The sequence below is a fragment of the Mya arenaria genome, chromosome 4 (assembly GCF_026914265.1).
Source record: "Mya arenaria isolate MELC-2E11 chromosome 4, ASM2691426v1".
In the NCBI taxonomy this organism is placed as follows: domain Eukaryota; kingdom Metazoa; phylum Mollusca; class Bivalvia; order Myida; family Myidae; genus Mya; species Mya arenaria.
The window spans coordinates 57,774,914-57,794,248 of NC_069125.1; the positions used below are offsets into that span (position 1 = coordinate 57,774,914).

Genomic DNA, 19,335 nt, shown 5'->3' on the forward strand with positions numbered 1-19,335 from the left:
TAACAGATTGCATCTTTAAAATGAAACTTTACAAGTATCAAGTTTTGTATTAGTGATGGATGGCTAACCTTAAACATTAAGTATGCATATTCTTTTAAAATAAAGTGTTGAAACAGTTGTCTTGTTACGTTAAAACCACTAAGATGAGTCTATACCACCATAGGATTTATCTTTTTATCATTTGAAACTGGGATGGACACCTTAGTAGAATCACAAAACCGTTTCAAAAGTAGCTGTATGGCTTTTTTTTTAGTTCAGACTACTACTTTGAGGCTTCACCAACAATAAGGCCTAAGACCGAGACAGGTTACCTAGCTTAAATAATAGCATACCATGGTTATAATGAAAACAAATTAAAAAAAATGCTGATAACAACAACTTTATGCGTTACTGGAAAAAAAAAACAAAGAAGAAAATGGGTTTAAGGTCACTGATCTCGTATATGCTAAACATTTGTGTGTCAAAAATATTGATAATTCCTTTTAAATCTTCCTTAACCTAGCATCCTTTTTTAAATTTGCTTTGTCCAAATAAATATTTAATTATGGAGATCTATATTTTACAACACACGATTGTCAACAATTTTAACAACTCGTGTTTTCGAGCAATTTTGTTATTAATTATATTTATTTTAATGGTGTTAAAGGCGCTATTAACCGTACGATGAAATAGCGAAAAAAAGAGGAAATTGTCGAAAACTGACCTAAACTTGGTATCGATGTGTACAATGCATTGAAACTAACTAACTGAAGTACCACATGTTTACAAATAATTTATTTTTCGCATTGTTTTCGTATTTTTTCCATTAAAAAAGATTACTAGGTATGTCTACCTAGTAGAATTCATTCCCATGCGTGATTTGCTAGCTAGTTGATGTTATCACTTGATATTACCAAGTTAGGTATATAGCTTAAATATTCCAACGGTTAAAGGTAAGCCTCCATAGCACAGTGGATACAACACTAGACTGCAATTTTGGCGACACCGGCTCGACTTGTTTTTATTACATTTTGATATTCTTTTTACAGTTATGATATCAAAGAGTAAAACATTTTATTAAAACATTGTCCTGAGATTCGTTATAGAAACAAATTCTTTTTGGTGCCAATCTGGTGTATATATACATAGTCCCTTTAAAACATTGATCAATTTCTAACTTCCAACGCACAATGTAAGTGTCGTTATGCATAATAAATAAGGTCCCCTAAAGACTAGTTTAAGTTTTCATGACAAATATTTAGTGGTCTCCACAATGCCAGTTTCAGATTATATGCGTATATGTAGACAAAATTTTGTATATCTTTGTGTTATGCGTTCTCTTTAAAACTGAGGTTATTTGTGTATTATATGTCTCCATTTGTGAAACCAAATGCTATTAAATTTCTAATAGAGTAAGTATTAAAAATATACAAATGGTCTCCTATATATATGTAGTAATTTCTCGAATGAGAAACATTTGAAATGGTGACGATATCATTGGCTATATATGTGTCTTACAACATTGCAGACTTCTGCTATAGTTAATTGTTCACAGTTTTGATTTTTATTTAAGAATAAATAGTATATTTCGTCGAATGTCAGTCCATTTTTCACACTTTACCCTCTAAATGCCCCGTTTCTGATCCAGTCGGAATGAAGTTAAACAATGTCCCAATAAAATCTTAGGCAAGTCACTACATTCGAACCAAGGATTGTTACAAGGTCAAACTATCGGTAAAAGCATGTTTATTGTCTAACAATGTATGTTTTCATTATTATCTCATCCGTACAAGAACAGTCGAGATTTTGTGATAGCCTTGATGTCATCGGCGTCTGCGTCAAGCAAAAATGGTTTCATTGGCCGTAGCTTAGTATCCGTTCAAGATATTCAAATAAAACTCGGTACACATGTTTCTAGAGACGATACGCCCATGTATAGCAAGGACAATAACAATAAAGAGCAATGGGGTTCGCTGTCATAATTATGTTAATAATAAACTATCGACAAAACAGAACTTGACTAAAGATATTTTACTCGTAATTCGAGCCAATGTGGATCATCCGACACTTTTGAAAGCCGCAGCGTTTAAACATGGTATTTGTGTAACTGATTACAAGTTTTTTGTGCTTTAAAAAAATAATCAGTGATGTGATTTTAACATGGTAAATGCAAAGACAGACACAGTCTTATCATCAATTTTAAATCGTTCATTAATAGCATTTAAATCTTAATATTCATGCTTAGTAAATACAGTTCATAAACTACCCAGTGTAGCGTAACCATTCGCGTAAACAAAGTTAAATGTCTGGCGTAGTTTTTCGAAGGTTAGTTTTACATTACAGACTTATTTATTTCGTACAAGTATTGTATTACTGACAAGAATAATTAAAGGAATGTTTGATATTATTTACTAACTGAGAGTTGTTTGCATAAAGAGTATTAGTAAAAATAGAGCTGTCTCTCTACAAGTTTTCGCAAAGTGGAATTTACCCGTTTTACCCATATTTATTATGAACTTGTCCTCCCAGGAGTGTATATGCGCGTTGCTGAGCTAAATTTGAAGCTGTGTTTGATCGCCGTCGAGGTTAACACTTCAACATAATTGTCAATAACTGTTTTTGGTATGCGCAAAAGAAAAAAAATGACATAAATGTTTTAAACAGTGTCAGCATTTTTTAGTGCTCCGTTCTTACGCAATTTAGTAAAGGATTTAGTAGACTAACAGTGTACACTTCTTTGATTATTAGTTAAGTTATAGTTTGTATTACTAGTTAAAACAAATAACGGTGAGGCATTGCACCGCACATTGTGGACAAGCGATAATGGCGAGGACGAATAAAATTCTATATCTTATAATTTTGTCTTTTGTTGTCGTAACAAAGCAAGAAACTGAATATGAGAAGATCAGAATTGTTATTCGATCGAAAGAAATGCATTTAAATAGTTTGAAACATTCGTTGGAAAAGGATTTGTTCTTCTTTGATAGTAAGGTAAGCTTTACGCTATACAGGATTCAGGAATAAAACATATTTATTAAGTAATATAAACATATTGTTTCTTGTTACATGATAAGTTTAATTTACATATTATATCACGTGACATAATCATTTCTAATAAAGTCTAATACATTTAGTTCGTTTTGCATTATAAACGACCCAATATTTGTAACGGATCTCTTCAAGGTACTACTAACGAGCTAACGTGCTCTAATTAAGGCCTTCAAACTAAAAGAAAAAATAAGGTTTGGGGGAACAGATATAGGGACTATCTTATCAACGACCGATTTGTTTATAATTAATTATATTGTTCCGACATATTTTAAGGACAATTACCATATCACAAATTCTAATTATTTTCTTACATTCGCTTAGTATTCATTTAAAAATCGTGATTTTACGATATGTTTCCGTACGCTCGCCGATGGCTTCAATGTGTGTGTTTATATATATATTTAGTCCATTCTAAAAAAATGATCAAAACAAGAATTTAACAAAATCACCTAAAATATTATTACAACTTAAAAATGCTAAAGGCCATAACAAAAAGTGACTAATGAAAGATGTTGTGAAGCAATGTTTGTCTAAAAATTGTTTATAACCTTCACTGTAACTGTGAGTATTACGTAGCTATATAGTTTGAAACTAAAAATAACCACAGGTGATCATTAGCAGTCCTTGAGAAAAAGCATTTTTTTGGATGAGGTGCTGCTTACAAAGATAGCTTGTATATCACTTAGATAAAAACACTTTGTAAATATTTCAATGAATGGTATCATGTCATAAATAACAATGGCATGTCGATAATACATGTTATAACAGAAAATGTATTTTATGATTAATTTTAATAGATACCCTTATATTTGCTTTGTCACAAATGCGCACATTTCTCTTTCTCACATTTCATTTTTGAATGCCAAATATGCGTTAATGACACACACTTATATTTAGATGCAACACTCCCTACTCATTTATTAACGTTATTTAAACGAATTTTGCTACTTTATTTTCAGATAAATGACAATCTTTTCATCTTCGTAAAGGATTCAGAGATACCCAATAATCGACTGTTGTCGTCTGACCTAGAAAAACTCCAACGTTCAAACAGACATGTATGCACATTTCTTTACTTTTGGTGACAGTTTATAAAACGCGAATAATTAAGTAAGTGTAACATAAAACTGATAGTGTAGCCAAGATATAATTCAAATAAGATATCACTTTACATTACCATGAGATCTGAAGATCTGGTGTAGCTGTAGTGAATGAAATTATTTGTATAGTAAATTATTCAATGACGATATTCTACTGGGTAATAGAAATGAAAGCGCACATCTTTTTGTTTTTGATCAATACATTTTGCGTATTGACTGAATTATTATATCTTATGTTGAATCATTTGAACTGACAGAAATAAAGCATTAAAACCTTTCAATGTTCTATTGTCTAATAACGTTATCCAACATATTATTCTTCACTGACCCCTTTCCCCTGAAGTTCCAAATTAGTCAATAGTAATAGAAAGCTAAAACTAGTAATGTACATTTTCATTTACATTTGTATACGTATTGTTTTGCCAGTTCCTTTAGAGTGTATATACAAATGATTATTTTCCTTTACTTGAATAAAAATGGACTAATTTGACGTTAGCTGAATATAACCAATTTTACGAAATCGTAAATCTTGTCATGTTACTACAAGTGCAGTTGTGTTATTGCGCGACAATAAACAAACCAGCTTTTAACATTCTAAATAGATCTCAACTAACTTGTTTTATTCCATTCTCTAACCACTTAGATAGAAAAGCTTGCTCAAAGCTACATATTGTATCCAGAATCGCTTCTCAAGCCACGATCTGCTGCAAATGGCAACCTCAAGCACCAGGCTGAACAATGGAATACATCCGTAAGTATCTCATACACCGATAGCTGATTTTAAAATTCGAGTTGGTTATATTTCATTAAGTTTTCCGGTTGTTCTAAATGAGTTTCACAATAGCGGCTATTTACCGAACATTAAATGTTGGTATGGTCCCCCTATGTACCAAATGAACGGTGGTTTGAGATATAAGATACTCACTTGTAGTCATTGAACGGCTAAATTAGGGAAAATATTTGCAAAAAAATATCCTATTGTGGTAAACGAGTACCTGTGTGCATGGATGTTAAATACTTTATATATCGAAGGCAAAAACGAACAATGATAATGGAAACAGTCAGTCAATAAGTTGTCGTCGTTTTCTTCTTGATATTTTTAAACGGTTTTGTTCATGATACGATTCTTGTGTAAGTGGTACCTTTCAAATAGTGCAACATACTTGTATGTTCATTAATTGCATATTTGTCCCTGTCTTTGCTTTAGAATACCATGCTCCTTTGCTCACCCTATTTTGACCGAGCGCTTGGAATTGACGACTCGTGGATTAAACATAATGTTAGTGGACGTGGAATTGTTGTGGGAGTTACAGACGTTGGCATTAATGCGAACAACACGTTTATACGAGGAAACATAGTTAGTATTACAAAAGTGTTTGCAAATTCTTGTGATATAGTTGCTACTAGTTCTGTTTGAATTGAGCGAACTGAACGTGAAGAGTGTATATATATATATTGATGCGTATCAGTCCATTGGTGATAAACAACATATTTGAAAGATCATTTGATGCATTTTGTATCGTCGATATATCGTTCCCGTCTAGCCTATGTCGGCCGCTTTAACTTGACGTCTTGTTGTGCATTAGTGTACTTGGTTTATCAAAACACATATGCAAGTACATATACCAAACATATTTCTATTTCATTAACCAGGTTAACATGTTTTTCAGAATTTTGATTTGTCCTACAACTTTGTGGATAACATCCAACAAACAAGACCTACCATTTTACCGGATATAAGAGAAAGTTCATCAAGAACAGGGTAAGCACTGAATGTTGTCGTATTAATGTGTAAAAGCAGTAGTATCGATGGCATTAAAAATACCTTTTAAAAACACACACCTTTCATTTAACTATTGATATCCTTAATTGTTCTGTCGGTACAGCAACGGACGAATCGCTCACACTTTGTCTATTACATTAACTTAATTCCTGATAAGGTGCTTCGCCCAATTAGTTCTAAAAAATTAATTCAGCTACCAAGCGTACTATAACTACTCATCTCGCAATGGTCAACAAATCAATCTAATCGCTAAGAATTCAATAACATAATAAATGCAAAAGCGTTAGTTATGATATTGAAAATTCAGTTGATTCAGGCTTTGATTTACACAGTTTTCTTCAAATGATTATCTGTCAGTTAGTTTTTGGTGTTTGTTCATTAAATAATTATAACAAATTTTAAAATTATTATTTACCAACGTTAACTCTGCGAACGAGCCACTTAATATATTATGAAAACAAATGGTTAATTATTGGAGGCTTTAAGATGAAGTATAAATGAATGTTTAATGTATAATTTAATAGTTATCTGACCAGTGTTGTTTCCTCATTTCTTTGAAAGTCATGCGATTGCGTGTGCCGGACTCATCGCTCGCCCAAAGACGGGTGATAAATGTGTTTCTTGTGGAATAGGTGTTGCACACGAGGCAAAAGTGGCAGGTAATTGATTTATTTTAAACATTTATAATGTCTTTAAAACCGTTTGAACAGACGAAGTTATTGTAACTACTACCAGAAAAAATCTATAACACACACTTTGATCAAACGAACCCTTTTCAGATTTGCAAATTTCAAAGATCGGAGAAAGAACTTCGATGACTCAAGGGATAGACTCTGCTATTAGTTCAAAGGCGTTAGCTTATAGACGCGACGCTATTCAGATCTTCTCAAATAGTTGGGCTACACCAAGAGCGTTCAGGAAATCAGACTTTTATGAAGAGGAGGTTTTGACTGAAGGAATTAGAGAAGTATTGATAACGATTCGGAATGTCCTGTTTTTTATATTCTAAACCTTTAACAGTTTGTCATATTTGTGCCGAAGGATATCATCTTCAGATTTGTCGCTGAACAATATTATATGGCTTTAAGATTCAGATGTTTTGTTCTCGACCTAACTGGTCATCCGTAATAGAATGCTATAAATAATGTGAGAAAGTTGAAAGCAAATACAACATACCTGTCAAGGTTAACATAACTCAGGGCGCCTTTTTGATATGGTTCTGAAAACAGCTTTTTACCTGAATGGTAAACACTCGTGAGTTAAATATCACATTTCAGGGTCGGCACGGTCTTGGTACGGTATACGTTTTTCCTGCCGGACAACCTGGATCTGGTTTGGCCAATCATAATGGGAGCATTGCCGTTGCCTGTTTAGGTGTCAATGGTTCCATCGCTGATGTTAGCAAAGTCAATGCTGCGGCACTCGTGTCCGTGTTTTGCAACGGTAGAAAAAGAAAGGATGAAAGAATGGTATGTTGGTAAATTAAGGCCAAATGATGTCGTGACTATGTCAGAGGTCGGTAAAGGATCCGTAGGCTGTTTTTCATGCAAGAAACATATCTATTTACATTTCGAAAACATTCTCAGGTTGATATATTGAAGAACAACACTAATTACTATTACTAACTTTCGAAAACGTTCTCCGATTAATCTATAGATGATCAAAACCAGTAACACGTATATGAAAGGAATTAACTTAATTTTAATAATCTAAGTAACATTTATTTACAATGTTACTTACTTTTCGCCTTCAGATAACAGTTGGACAAGACGAGAAAAGGTGTGCCACAAGCTTCGGTGATGAATCTGTTGCAACTGCAATTGTTTCTGGAATGATTGCTCTTCTGTTGGAGGCAAAGTAAGATATTCTTATTGTCCTCTCTGCGTAGAGGGTGGTGCATCCGCTTCTTTCAAGAGCACCCGGGCTCGATTTTCGGCCTGGAGGTATATTTGTTTAATCGGTGGTCGAGCTTGGACGGTGATCACACACCACACCGATCACTTACGTTTTCTCTTGATACCCTGATTTCTCCCATATCACAAAACAACATTCTCGCTTACTGTACCATCATGTATAAATGAGCGCCATTGAAATCAATATAGATAGATTAGATGTTAACTTTTACATTGGTGCCGTTTATTTAACCATCATAGCTGATTCCAAACGCTTTATTCGATTACGACACTTATAGATGTGTAAAGTACGTTTTCCTAAGTTATTCGTTTATGGTCAAGGTTCAAAACTGTTTGTCTTTTTCTTTTAGCCCTGGTTTATCAGCCAGAGACGTGACGCATATATTAATTGAATCAAGCAGCCATCTAGGGATAGAAGCAACACCGGAATTTATGCCTAACACAGCTGGAAAATATTGTAAATCTTTTCTGCATTGTCAAAGATAACCGTTAATGTAGTTATATCATTTCAATTGCAACCGCTACTTTGATTTACTCCCTATGTGTTATGTTTAACTATATAAATTAATTGAAATAAGTTAACGAAACTCTGTGGGTCTTCAAAAAAATGTAAGATTATATTTAAATTGTTAGAAATTTCGATTAATATGGTATTTATATGTACTGTATAATGCAATGTGAATAGTATTTTTACAAGATCATCCTAATGTGGGATTCGGCCTGCCTGACTGTACCACGATGATTGCACTGGGAAGACACTGGAAACAATTAAAACCACTGTGTAGAAGAACACTTACGTTTTCAAAAGACGATTAGTAAGTAAATTATTAGTGTCAATAATTTAAGTATTTGGAGATTCTATTAAAGGTACGCTATCATGAGAAAATCATCAAAGAGATTAACTGGTGCATATATCCAAAGGACCGTGAGGCCAGAGCTATGATACCGGCAAAAGGGCTTGGTGCGGTTAGCTTGAAAAAATGCCCTATCATAGATTTTCACGATATTTACCATGATAAAAGTGCATTCCCTTCACATTATGGGCATTTGTTTGTTTAATGAACCGGACCATTATTTATTAAGATAAGATTAAATTACAAGTCCAATCAACTTTCAAATAAATAGCCGACGTCGACGTCTTTTCGCGTATTGTTTTATCGTTGACTTTGTAACGTCGCATTAAATGCGTGTCAAAACTAGAGGTAATAATTGATTAATATAATATTGTATCATTAACCATCGGCTTGTGCATAAACTGCTGTTGGTGTTGTTGCGATAAATAAAATATCAACACGCACGTACTTGTTGTACATGAAACGCAAGTACTTTCGGCAAAAATATATACTCTTTTAATTTCAAATTTGATCAAAAAATGCTTTTATCGATTGTATTATTTTGACTTTGCATAACTATTAATTGCATATAGTTAAAATCTGCACTATCGTTATTTCATACCATATAATCAAACTGGGTGGTGTTTTATAAAAACACAAAGAATATCAGTAGGGTTTTTTCTTGGAATGATTAAATGCATATCTTAGGTAAAAACTATTTTTGATGAAACGACGCGATATTATATATTATTTCAATATAGGAAAAAGTACATTCGTTACAGCTACAACGTCGTTAGAATATGTGTTAAGTGTCAACACCGGCTAAACCATGCCCTTACCTTTTTCCTTGTGTGAATTAAATGACATTAGCGTAATGATTATGCTTTAAAAGAGGTTGTGTAACAAATACTCTTTCATTTAGAAGAAAAATAAGAAGAAGAAGAAGAAGAAGAAGAAGAAGAAGAAGAAGAAGAAGAAGAAGAAGAAGAAGAAGAAGAAGAAGAAGAAGAAGAAAAAGAAGAAGAAGAAGAAGAAGAAGATTTTATTAACTATAAGCTTACAGCCCATGAGTTACATATAATATAAACATGTACAGTATATAAACATTTCCGATAGAACATTTTTCAAATTCAATCATAATGTATAAACTAAGTAAAGTTATATCACATTTGCTTAAAATACTGAAAAATAGTTATATCCATATCTTTGGTGACAAATAATATTAAAATTGAATCCCGAGTACTTCTTAAAAGACCGTTATCAAAACGGGTTTTAAGCTTTATGGGTATGGACAAATCTTACATCTCGTGATGTGGATTATAATTTACAATTAATGCCATTCAGCCAAACAAAATGCAGCGTATTTCTCCAATATTTCCATCGATATCGGATACTTCACCAGTGCGAATTACGGGTGCCATTAGGGTTTTTTTCCTGGCAAAATGTTTTAGATGTATCATGGAAATTTTCACTAGATGTAAGCGTGACATTTTGTAGACAAGAAAATCCGGGTACTTCTTGAGCACCCTCAACATTCCTACGGTTGCTAAACGAGTTTAGGACGTTACGATTGCTAAGGTATTCATTAATAAAAACCAGTAAAAATGGCAGGAGCGATTTTCCTGTTATACCCCTGCGGTTAATACATGGGCGCCTTGTGTAAGGTCTTGCTTTCCCCGCATAATTTGTGACCGCTTCACATAGATGCCGCAAGCCCCTGCGATGTAGAAATCCGCCTTTGTAGAAAACATCGTAAGAGGGTTCAGTTCAGTTGATATGTGACCGTAGTATAATTTCAGTTAGGTGTATAATGCGAATCAACCTTAACTCTGAGACGTTCTTTCTGGGTTTTTTTTTTCATATGATCAGAGTTTATTACTATTGCAGTCACGAAAAAGACCAGGATTGGTACGTTCGAGTATTGTACGACAATACATTCTGTGATACAGCGGCGTGTATAGAGAAGATGGAAGAAGTTTTGGTTGAAATTGAGTTCGTATATTCAGAACAGCATTACATGAAACTGTGGGCTAAATCGCCTAGTGGGACTGAATCAGCTTTAGCAGAAATGAAACCTTCCGGAAATACTGATAAAAAGAGGCGTGTCCGAAATACATTCAGGTCCAACCACTTCTGGGGAGAGAAGAGTGAAGGTCGCTGGCATATTTACATTGGTTGCAATTTTTCAGCGGCCTACCCTTTTCCAGGTAACTGAATTAAAGTATTTTCAATTGTTGATCAGTTTAAGGGGGTACAAACCATTTTATCAGGAATATTTTGGTGCATTGTACCTCCAAACAGGGTATTTGACTACTAGGTTTGCGCAGGTAATTTTTATTGTACTTGTAGATTTAAGATAACTATTCATTTTTAGCTCTACTGACCAAAGGCCAGAAGAGCTTATGCGATGGTAATGTGAACGTCGTAAGTTCGTCCGTTTGTCAGTGCGTCCGTAAACAATTGCTTGTGAACACGATACAGTCTTCAGTTTTGATTGTATCTCGATGAAACTTGTACAGTATTTAGATATCCATCAGAGCTCGGATCCTTTCGAAAACCAGCCAGATTCGCCCATGCATGACTAGATTATTGGCCTTGATAGCATGCATTTTTACATTTTAGCTAAGTCTATTTTTAGCCAAGTCTACATGAGCGAAATCTATTTTAGCCAAGTTTACATGTAAAGTCAAGTCTAGGTAGACAACCTGCTTTTTGTTTGTGCAGTTGGTTTTTTGTATTATTCTTCCTTGTTCTTGTTGAAAGGCTAAAGGCCATCCATTTTTAGCTTTATTGGCCAAAGTGCCTGACGTTCGCGCATCCATCCAAATACAATTGGGTGCGAATGTTTGTTCAAATTATGCTTAAATTGGGAATGTTTGAAAATCGTTTTGTCTGAAACAGCTATGCAGACCCTTGCTATTTTGAATAAGGCATAATTTAGTGGTCCGCTACCATGGTATTTCAAATTATGCCCCTGGGGTCAATCTGGCACTGCCCCGGAGGTCACAAGTTTCCTAAAGACTTATTTAAGAGATATTTTGAAAATCTGCTTGTTTCAAACCACAAGGTTCATACCTTTGATATTTGTTGTAGGGCATCAAATGATGACCGTCTAGAAAAGCAGTTGAAATTATGCCCCTGGGGCCAAAGCTGGCCCCACCCCTTTTGATCTACTTTTTTTTTATTTTTAAAGCTACAGCAATGGAATTTGGACCATGTGTACAGTTTTGCAAACGAGCATTAATTTTGTCCTCGGATGAAGTGGCTTTGACCTTTTGACCAACGTTTTTATTTTGAAAGCTACAGAAATGAAATTTTGACCATGAGAACATTTTTGAAAGCATTTTTTTCCCTCAGATGTTCTTTACTTGGCACATATTAAAACAGTTCATGCAACTAATCTGCTTACAACACTCTGTCCTCAGATGTTGAACGTGCAACGTTTTCAGCTTACCCAAACACAAAACGTTAACTATGTGTTGGTTGCCTATTACCCATACATACATGCTCTGGATTGAAAATGACCACAAGAGCCATGCCAGTAGAGCAAATGCCCTTATGGGCCTCTTGTTTAAAATGTGGTACTCGTATCAAAACAAAATACATACATAACTCGTATTGTGCATGCCTTTACATTCATAATACCATTAGACCAAGATTAAGCGTCAAAGATTGTAAACAATTGAAAAACAACCAAATAGAATGTCCGTTCGATACGTATTTGCAATATGATTATTGCAATTTTTAGAAAACAACAACAACGTATTTATAATGTAAAAACGTCATTAAAATCATGCAATGTAAATAATGGTGTGTATTCTATCATTTAAATTTAAGATCATAGAATGTAATAAAAAATAAATAAATAAATAAAGGTATACACACAAGAAAATGACTAAAAGTTAGATTGTACTCACCGTCTGTAGCTTTTTTTTTTAAATTGGCAAACAAGCAATTTGTAAACAAATACAAAAACGGCACGTATTGTAAACAATACTCTGCATGGTTTTCAGCCGAGGAATGTCATGTCGCTAACGCACGTTTAGTTATACATGGTACGATGGAGATTGATAATCAACAGCAACATTGCACTGCGGATACAATTCAAGAGCATGATGGCGACCACAACACATCGTCTTCAGATACCTCAGATGGAAAATATATTAAAAACAATAATATTATCATAAACAATAACATCTTGTTATATTCAGGGATTGTTTTGGGGTGCGCAGCTGTCGTTATTGTGATTTCAATTGTATTTGTATTTTTTTATGTCCGTATTCCAACCCGAATCATGCCACTTATCTTCCTGGTTTTAATCAAGGTTTAACTTAATTTAACTAAAAAAGCGGGTTTTTTTTGCCCACTAAACTTAAGTTTTTTTGTGGGCTAAAAGTGAGCAAAAGGCGAGTTTCTTTCCTAAAACCCCCACTTTTATCAACTAAGCGAGTTTTTTACCCACTAAAACACACTTACCAATAACTTAATTTTTTGTGGGCTAAAAGTGAGCAAAACATGAGTTTTAATACAAGTCATAAAAACCCACTTTATTTTTTAGAAGCGAGTTTTAAAACCCACTTTTACCCTTTCCTTTAAAGCGAGTTTAAAAACTCACTTTTACCCACTACATGTGAAAGTGAGCAAAAAGAGAGCAAAAGTAGTTTTTAGAAATTAAAACCCCATACTTTTCTTAAATAAGCGGATTTTTATGAATAAGTTGGTTTTGTTGGCTTAAAGCGAGTCTTTAAATTTTGACTGAAAAAATATATTGGCTGTGCAAAAAACACACACAAAAAGTAATGCCTTCTTGAAATAATTACTATAATTTTTAAGCAGTTAATACAGAAAAAATGTACATATTATATGAAGTCATTTGTGATATTTTATACTAGCACTTAATACCAATATTTACATATTATATAGCATACAATAAAAATATCATTTAACCAAAAACTCATTCAAATAAATATTATTTTTTTTAAAGTTGAACAGAGATACAGTGATGTATAAAAAATAAAGTAGAAGTAAGTATATTTACTTTAAAAAAAATATGGCAGATTGTGAAATGATAAAAATGATATGTTAACATGCAATTATTACAGCAGTCCCTTTTAAATATAGTTTGAACAAATTTACACAAAGCATCATGTCTCTCAAAAGCATGGTCTTATTTGACATGGCCCTAAGCCTGCACAGGGCTGCACGTATCTTTTCTTTTTCCATGGCAACTGGGGTGCTGAACATTTTTGAGATGACATCTGAAATGACATTTTTTTGAAAAATGCTCATAAATGAATTATTAACAAGAGATGTTTGTCAAATATTACCCCTCCCCCCTCTGTATTTGCAGATAAACATGTATCCTCTTAGCAGCAGGGAATAAGTAAATATGCCATAAATTTTACTGACCTTTATGAGTTGTGACCTTGACCTTTGACCACAAAATCCATAGGGGTCACCTTCAGGTCAACACATACCTAAATGTCAAGTTTGAGGACCATGGGTGCAGGCATTGTCCATTTAGCACACATACAATATTTTTTGTTTTAAAGGTCACTTTGACCTTGATCTTTGATGCCATGAACCCTAAAATCAATAGGGGTCATCTACTGGTCAGGCCCAACCTTCATGTCAAGTTCGATAACCATAGGTCAAGGAATTGTTGAGTTTGCATTCAAGGTCACTGTGACCTTGACCTTTGATCCCCAAAATCAATAGGGTTCATCTATTGGACAGGCCCAACCTCAAAGTCAAGTTAAAGGGCCATGCATTGCCAAGTTATCACTCAGATAACCTTTTAGCACTCAAGGTCACTGTGACTTTGACCTGATGACCCCTAAAAACAAAAGGGGTCATCTACTGGTCAGGACAAGCCTCCATGTCAATTTTAATGACCAGATGTCCAAGCATTGTTGAGTTATCACTCGACAAGCTTTGACAACCTTTTCTCGTAAAAAATCATTGTGACCTTGACCTTTGACCCGATGAGCCCTAAAATCAATAGGGATTATTTACTGGTCAGGCCCAACCTCAAGTTTGAGGACCAGAGGTCCAGTTTTGTCAAGTTATCACTCGGACAAGCTTTGGTCTTCCGATGGACCTACCGACTGACATGTGCAAAGCAATAAAGCCCTGTTCTTCGAAGGGGGGGGGGCTAATTACTTATCATTCTGTCTGTGATTTTCTAGGCCACAAGGCATTGCACATATTGTCTCTAGCAACATATGTACCTTAACAGCTGTCATTAAAAACACCAAAGCTATGACAATCACTTGCCTTTTCCTACAAGAGCTATCACTGGATGTGAATTATACCCCCACACACTCAAGTGTCTATAATTATGTTCTGATTATCAGATAGAACATTTAAAGAAATCAAATGGAAGGAGATTCACTGAAGGTAATCTTGTTAAAAATGTCGATATTTTTGAGACATGAGGAAAATTGGAAAATATTGGTACTGTCATGTAACAAACTATTAATCATGCTTATATAGCAAATTGCATGTAGTTCAAAAGGTTGCTGTGACCTTGACCTTCAATGAAGGGGCAAGGTCTGTTGTGAAACACATCCTACAGTTTATGCCAGATTTCTGGATTTTGGTCAGTTTTCGAAGCCCCACTTAACAGCTTTGTGTTTCTTATGCATGCAATTGAGAAGGCCAATTTCTGTCAGCAGGGGCCCATTAATCATTTTGAGCTGATCAATCTTGCAGCAAGAACATTTTGATCAGATAACATCTTTAGTATGAGCGCTAAATAAATGTTTACCTAGATCTAAGAAATCTTAAAGACATGATCACTGGAAAATGCAGTTTTAATCATTTATTTCATTAAAAACATTTAGGAAATAAAACATGTAACCATAATCATTGATTTTATAGAAGAAAAGAAACATTGAAGTACATAAAAGAAATTTATTCAGTAGTATAGTTTGTTCTGCCATTCAATTTCCAATAGAATAACACTAAAAATCGGATTCTTATTGATACTCATATTCATTAAAAACAATCCATGTTTTATCAAATGTTTAACTTCTATAATTGATACCTGTGTAAATCATGCAGTTATAACATAGTTTGTTACATGAAAATAATTAATTCTTTCTTTTGCTGATTTTTTTCTGAATAAGACATGCTTTCTGTAACCGCCTTTTTCACTTAAACGTTAAATAACGCGTAATTTAACATACGTTCACAGTAATATCATCCGAATGCCAACAATCTCTTTATTTGTCGATCATAATTATGAAGTCCTTAGTTTGTATACACAGAAGTCATGACTTTGGTTGAGGCTCATATGTTTTCCTGTGAAATAAATTTGAATGAATTATAAAACTGTAATAAAACAATCCTTTTATATTTTTAATGTTAAAAAAGTGTAATGTTTTAACTGTTTGACAAGAAAATAGATCATATATATATATATATATATATATATATATATATATATATATATATATATATATATATATATATATATATATATATATATATATAATTGGTATGTTTATCAAGAATTGTAAGGTACCGCCTTGGAACGGTCAGTAAAATGTAATTTTACTGGGGGTTTAAGCCAGTTTATGTGCACAAACCTCACTCTTATCCCAACAATCCTTAATATAGATAAAACGCAAAAGGTTAATCTGATCAAAGTATGCATTAACTTGAGGAAACTTATGAATAAAACAAATAATAATAAAAAACGAAAAGGTAAACCCCAAGTACTTCTATGATTAGAGATCCCAACTCTATCTGCATACGGAGGCATATCAATTTTATTTGGGTCTAGATTACATTTGAAAATATAATCTTTTCCAAATCTAACCATCATATTTTCATATATTTTTACCCATTTTGAATCTTTTTGAAACAGCATTCGTTCAACCCAACTTTATTTTATTGCACATTCGAATTTTAATATGTCTTGCATTTTTAAACCTCCATTTTCATAACTTGGTATAATCTGATTTCTTGAAACTTTATCAGGTTTAGTGTCCCATAAATATTTAAACATTTATTATTCATTTTTTGTATGCCCCATTTTCAGTGTTTTTCATTTTAGCTCAGATGTAAAAAAATATTATTGAGAATCCATTTGGTTTAACTTGAATATGTATCAACACTGAACATGATTGACACAACCGATTCGATTCAAGATATTTCACTATGAGTAAATAAAAATCTGGTTGACCGGTTGGCGCATTGGTTAGCGCACTTTCTTCACACAAAGGCGACACGGGTTTGATTCCCGGTCTAAGCGCATTTGAGTTTGTCTTGTGGTTACCACGTCGGACAAGTGGGTTTTCTCCAGGCACTCAGGTTACCCCAAAACACAAGACCACACTCTCGCGCAACATCGTTCCAAGGAGAGTGACTTGAAATAAGTTATCATAACTTTCTTCACAATTATTGTAAAATATATACTGTTTAAACTAAATAAAGACCTATGCAAAACTCTTATATTTAATTACACGCTTTTGTTGGCAGTGTTGGACAATATGGGTCTAGGAGTAAATGGCGCTCTGGCTGGTTTGGTAAGACACCTCAATGGAGTGGCTCACATAGTTGCTTATAGCGGAAACTGTGAAATTCTGTCTTGACTAACCTGAAACACGTTTTAATACCTCACTGAGAAAACAAAGTTTAATGCTTCAATTAAAACAAACATCCTAACAACAAACAGAACATGAGCTGTCGTATGACAGCTCGCTGACGTGCCTGTTAAAGGCAAAAAGGTAAATAATACACATTGCAATGCAACAAAACCAGATTTTCAATGATTAACAGAAGAACTTCAGCATTCGTTTTGAGATTCAGTTTTAGCTGGGGGTTCTTTTTTAAGTAACAGTGACCTTGAGCTTGGCCCAAACACAATGCCATGGAGGTCGTCCATATACTCTTTCTGCATACAAAGTTTGGTCACAATATGTCAACCCTGACTAAAGTTATTCAGTACCAAACAATTATCAATTTTCAGTTACAGAGACCTTGTTGACCTCTTGCCTAGGGGCCCCAAACGCAATTGCATGAAAGGTCTCCATGAACACTTCAAAGCTAACTAAAATTATTTGACAGGGTATAATAATCAAAGCGCGAGGCGCTGAAAGACTATCTGCGGGCAAATATGTGAGAGTTGCAAATTTTATTTGAACTATGGGAATGGGGGAAAGGGAAAATAGATAAAAGTGAAAAATGTGCCGTGGGCCAAGAGCGCTTGTGCCCACACTGGGCGAGGAAACAAACATATCTATATCTATTTTATGGCGTCTTGTGTCATTTTGTTTATGTATATGTCACTCCAATTGTCCTAATCCCCCATCCCCATGTATTTAATGTTGCAATGCATGCCCATTTCAATCGTTTCTTAATGTTTTTCGTTGCTTTGATTAGATATCATACGATAGGAAAATACAATACATCATATGTGGCATTTCCTTTTATGAAGATACACGTTTTATTTAAGGAAAATCATTTTTTTACAAACAACTTCAGCAAAAATTCCATTCAAAATGCACAGCTTATCACTTCAGTCGACGTATCCCCATCTATTTCAAGTTACAATCTATGCCCCTCTCAATCGCTTCTACAGGTTTTTCGGTTCTTTGAATAGATATCATACGTTAGGCAAGTTTTATGAACATACACGTTTAAATTGTTTAAGGCAAAATATTTTATTTTTACGAGCAACTTTAGCAATTATTCCTATCAAAATGCGGAGCTTATCAGATGGTCGTTTTCCCGCGGTGAGGACAAACATGTGGTCAGTCAATGTATGTATGAACTATTTTTAGATTATCGGAAATTGTCTGTTCTAAGAATGGGAATATGATTGTGCTTTTTCAAGTTTTATTGATAAATAAATGTTATTTATGTTTTATGTAAGTATCTGTGTAGAAATAATATTTAGTGCTGTTATGAATGCTTCGCACTCTTTGGATGTTTTACAGGTTAAATCCGAACTACTTTGCTTCATCAAACGTAAGCATAATTCACTGTCGTATTAGGGCATGTGCGCCGGTAAGAATAAATTGAAAGCCTAATGTCCAAAACTATGCCAAGAATATATCGGAACGAAGCTTTTACGAAAAAAAATGAAAACATTTTATTAGAAAAGTATACGCCTTATAATCATAGAATGAATAGTATTTTGTTATTGTATAGCGGGCAAATCATAGTATTCGAAGCATTAGCAACGCAAAACCTGGGATACAACTATTTTGACTTTCAGTCAATCATTTTTGTTTCTTATCTCAGTAAAAGTAATATCAGAAATACACCATTACAAATAAGCGTGCTTCATGGTCACACCAGGTTATAATAACAAACCCTGCAGGCGATGGTACACTTGCGGTCGGTAATAATTTCTAGAACATCTTGGGCTCAACTCAGAGTGAATATCAGTATGTTACCTTCCTACCAGATCTTCCATTATTTTGATCCACACTAATCTAATAAATATAACGATATATAAATAGTTATATTCTGCTAAAAATAAAACGCCGGAATACATAAATACAGCGTGGAAATAGCCGAACAAGCAAGAACTCATACTCGGACCGCAATACAACTAATATATTTTTATGATTACATCGTCATTCTGCTAAACATTTAGACAAAAAAATGGGTTAAAACGACATGAAAAGAAGTAGTTCTTTGGATTTTGCGCTCTTAAGACT

General features: G+C 33.9%; 1 protein-coding gene across 2 annotated transcripts; it reads left to right on the top strand.

Annotated features, from left to right (window-relative positions):
- Positions 1–2,321: 2,321 nt before the first annotated feature.
- Positions 2,322–16,009, top strand: LOC128232186 (endoprotease aex-5-like). 2 transcript variants are annotated; one of them, XR_008260507.1, is made up of 13 exons: positions 2,322–2,970; positions 3,990–4,088; positions 4,774–4,881; positions 5,338–5,487; positions 5,801–5,892; positions 6,475–6,572; positions 6,693–6,880; positions 7,191–7,382; positions 7,667–7,770; positions 8,177–8,283; positions 8,524–8,641; positions 9,582–9,749; positions 10,547–10,671. XR_008260507.1 is itself a non-coding variant. In XM_052945595.1 (13 exons), the coding sequence occupies exons 1-13, from the start codon at positions 2,803–2,805 to the stop codon at positions 12,987–12,989; spliced, it is 2,061 nt and encodes a 686-aa protein (XP_052801555.1). In that variant the 5' UTR covers positions 2,326–2,802; the 3' UTR covers positions 12,990–16,009. The 2 variants fall into 2 exon arrangements, 1 of the variants encoding a protein (XP_052801555.1); XM_052945595.1 differs by lacking the exon at positions 9,582–9,749 and adding an exon at positions 12,673–16,009 and having other exon boundaries at positions 2,326–2,970; positions 10,547–10,866.
- Positions 16,010–19,335: the final 3,326 nt, after the last annotated feature.

Bases quoted from the DNA above. Each gene is read 5' to 3' on its own strand.
- LOC128232186 (XM_052945595.1), top strand. From the start codon at position 2,803: ATGGCGAGGACGAATAAAATTCTATATCTTATAATTTTGTCTTTTGTT. The intron at 4,089-4,773 runs GTATGCACATTT...CTAACCACTTAG, and splicing joins TCCAACGTTCAAACAGACAT to ATAGAAAAGCTTGCTCAAAG. The intron at 4,882-5,337 runs GTAAGTATCTCA...TCTTTGCTTTAG, and splicing joins CTGAACAATGGAATACATCC to AATACCATGCTCCTTTGCTC.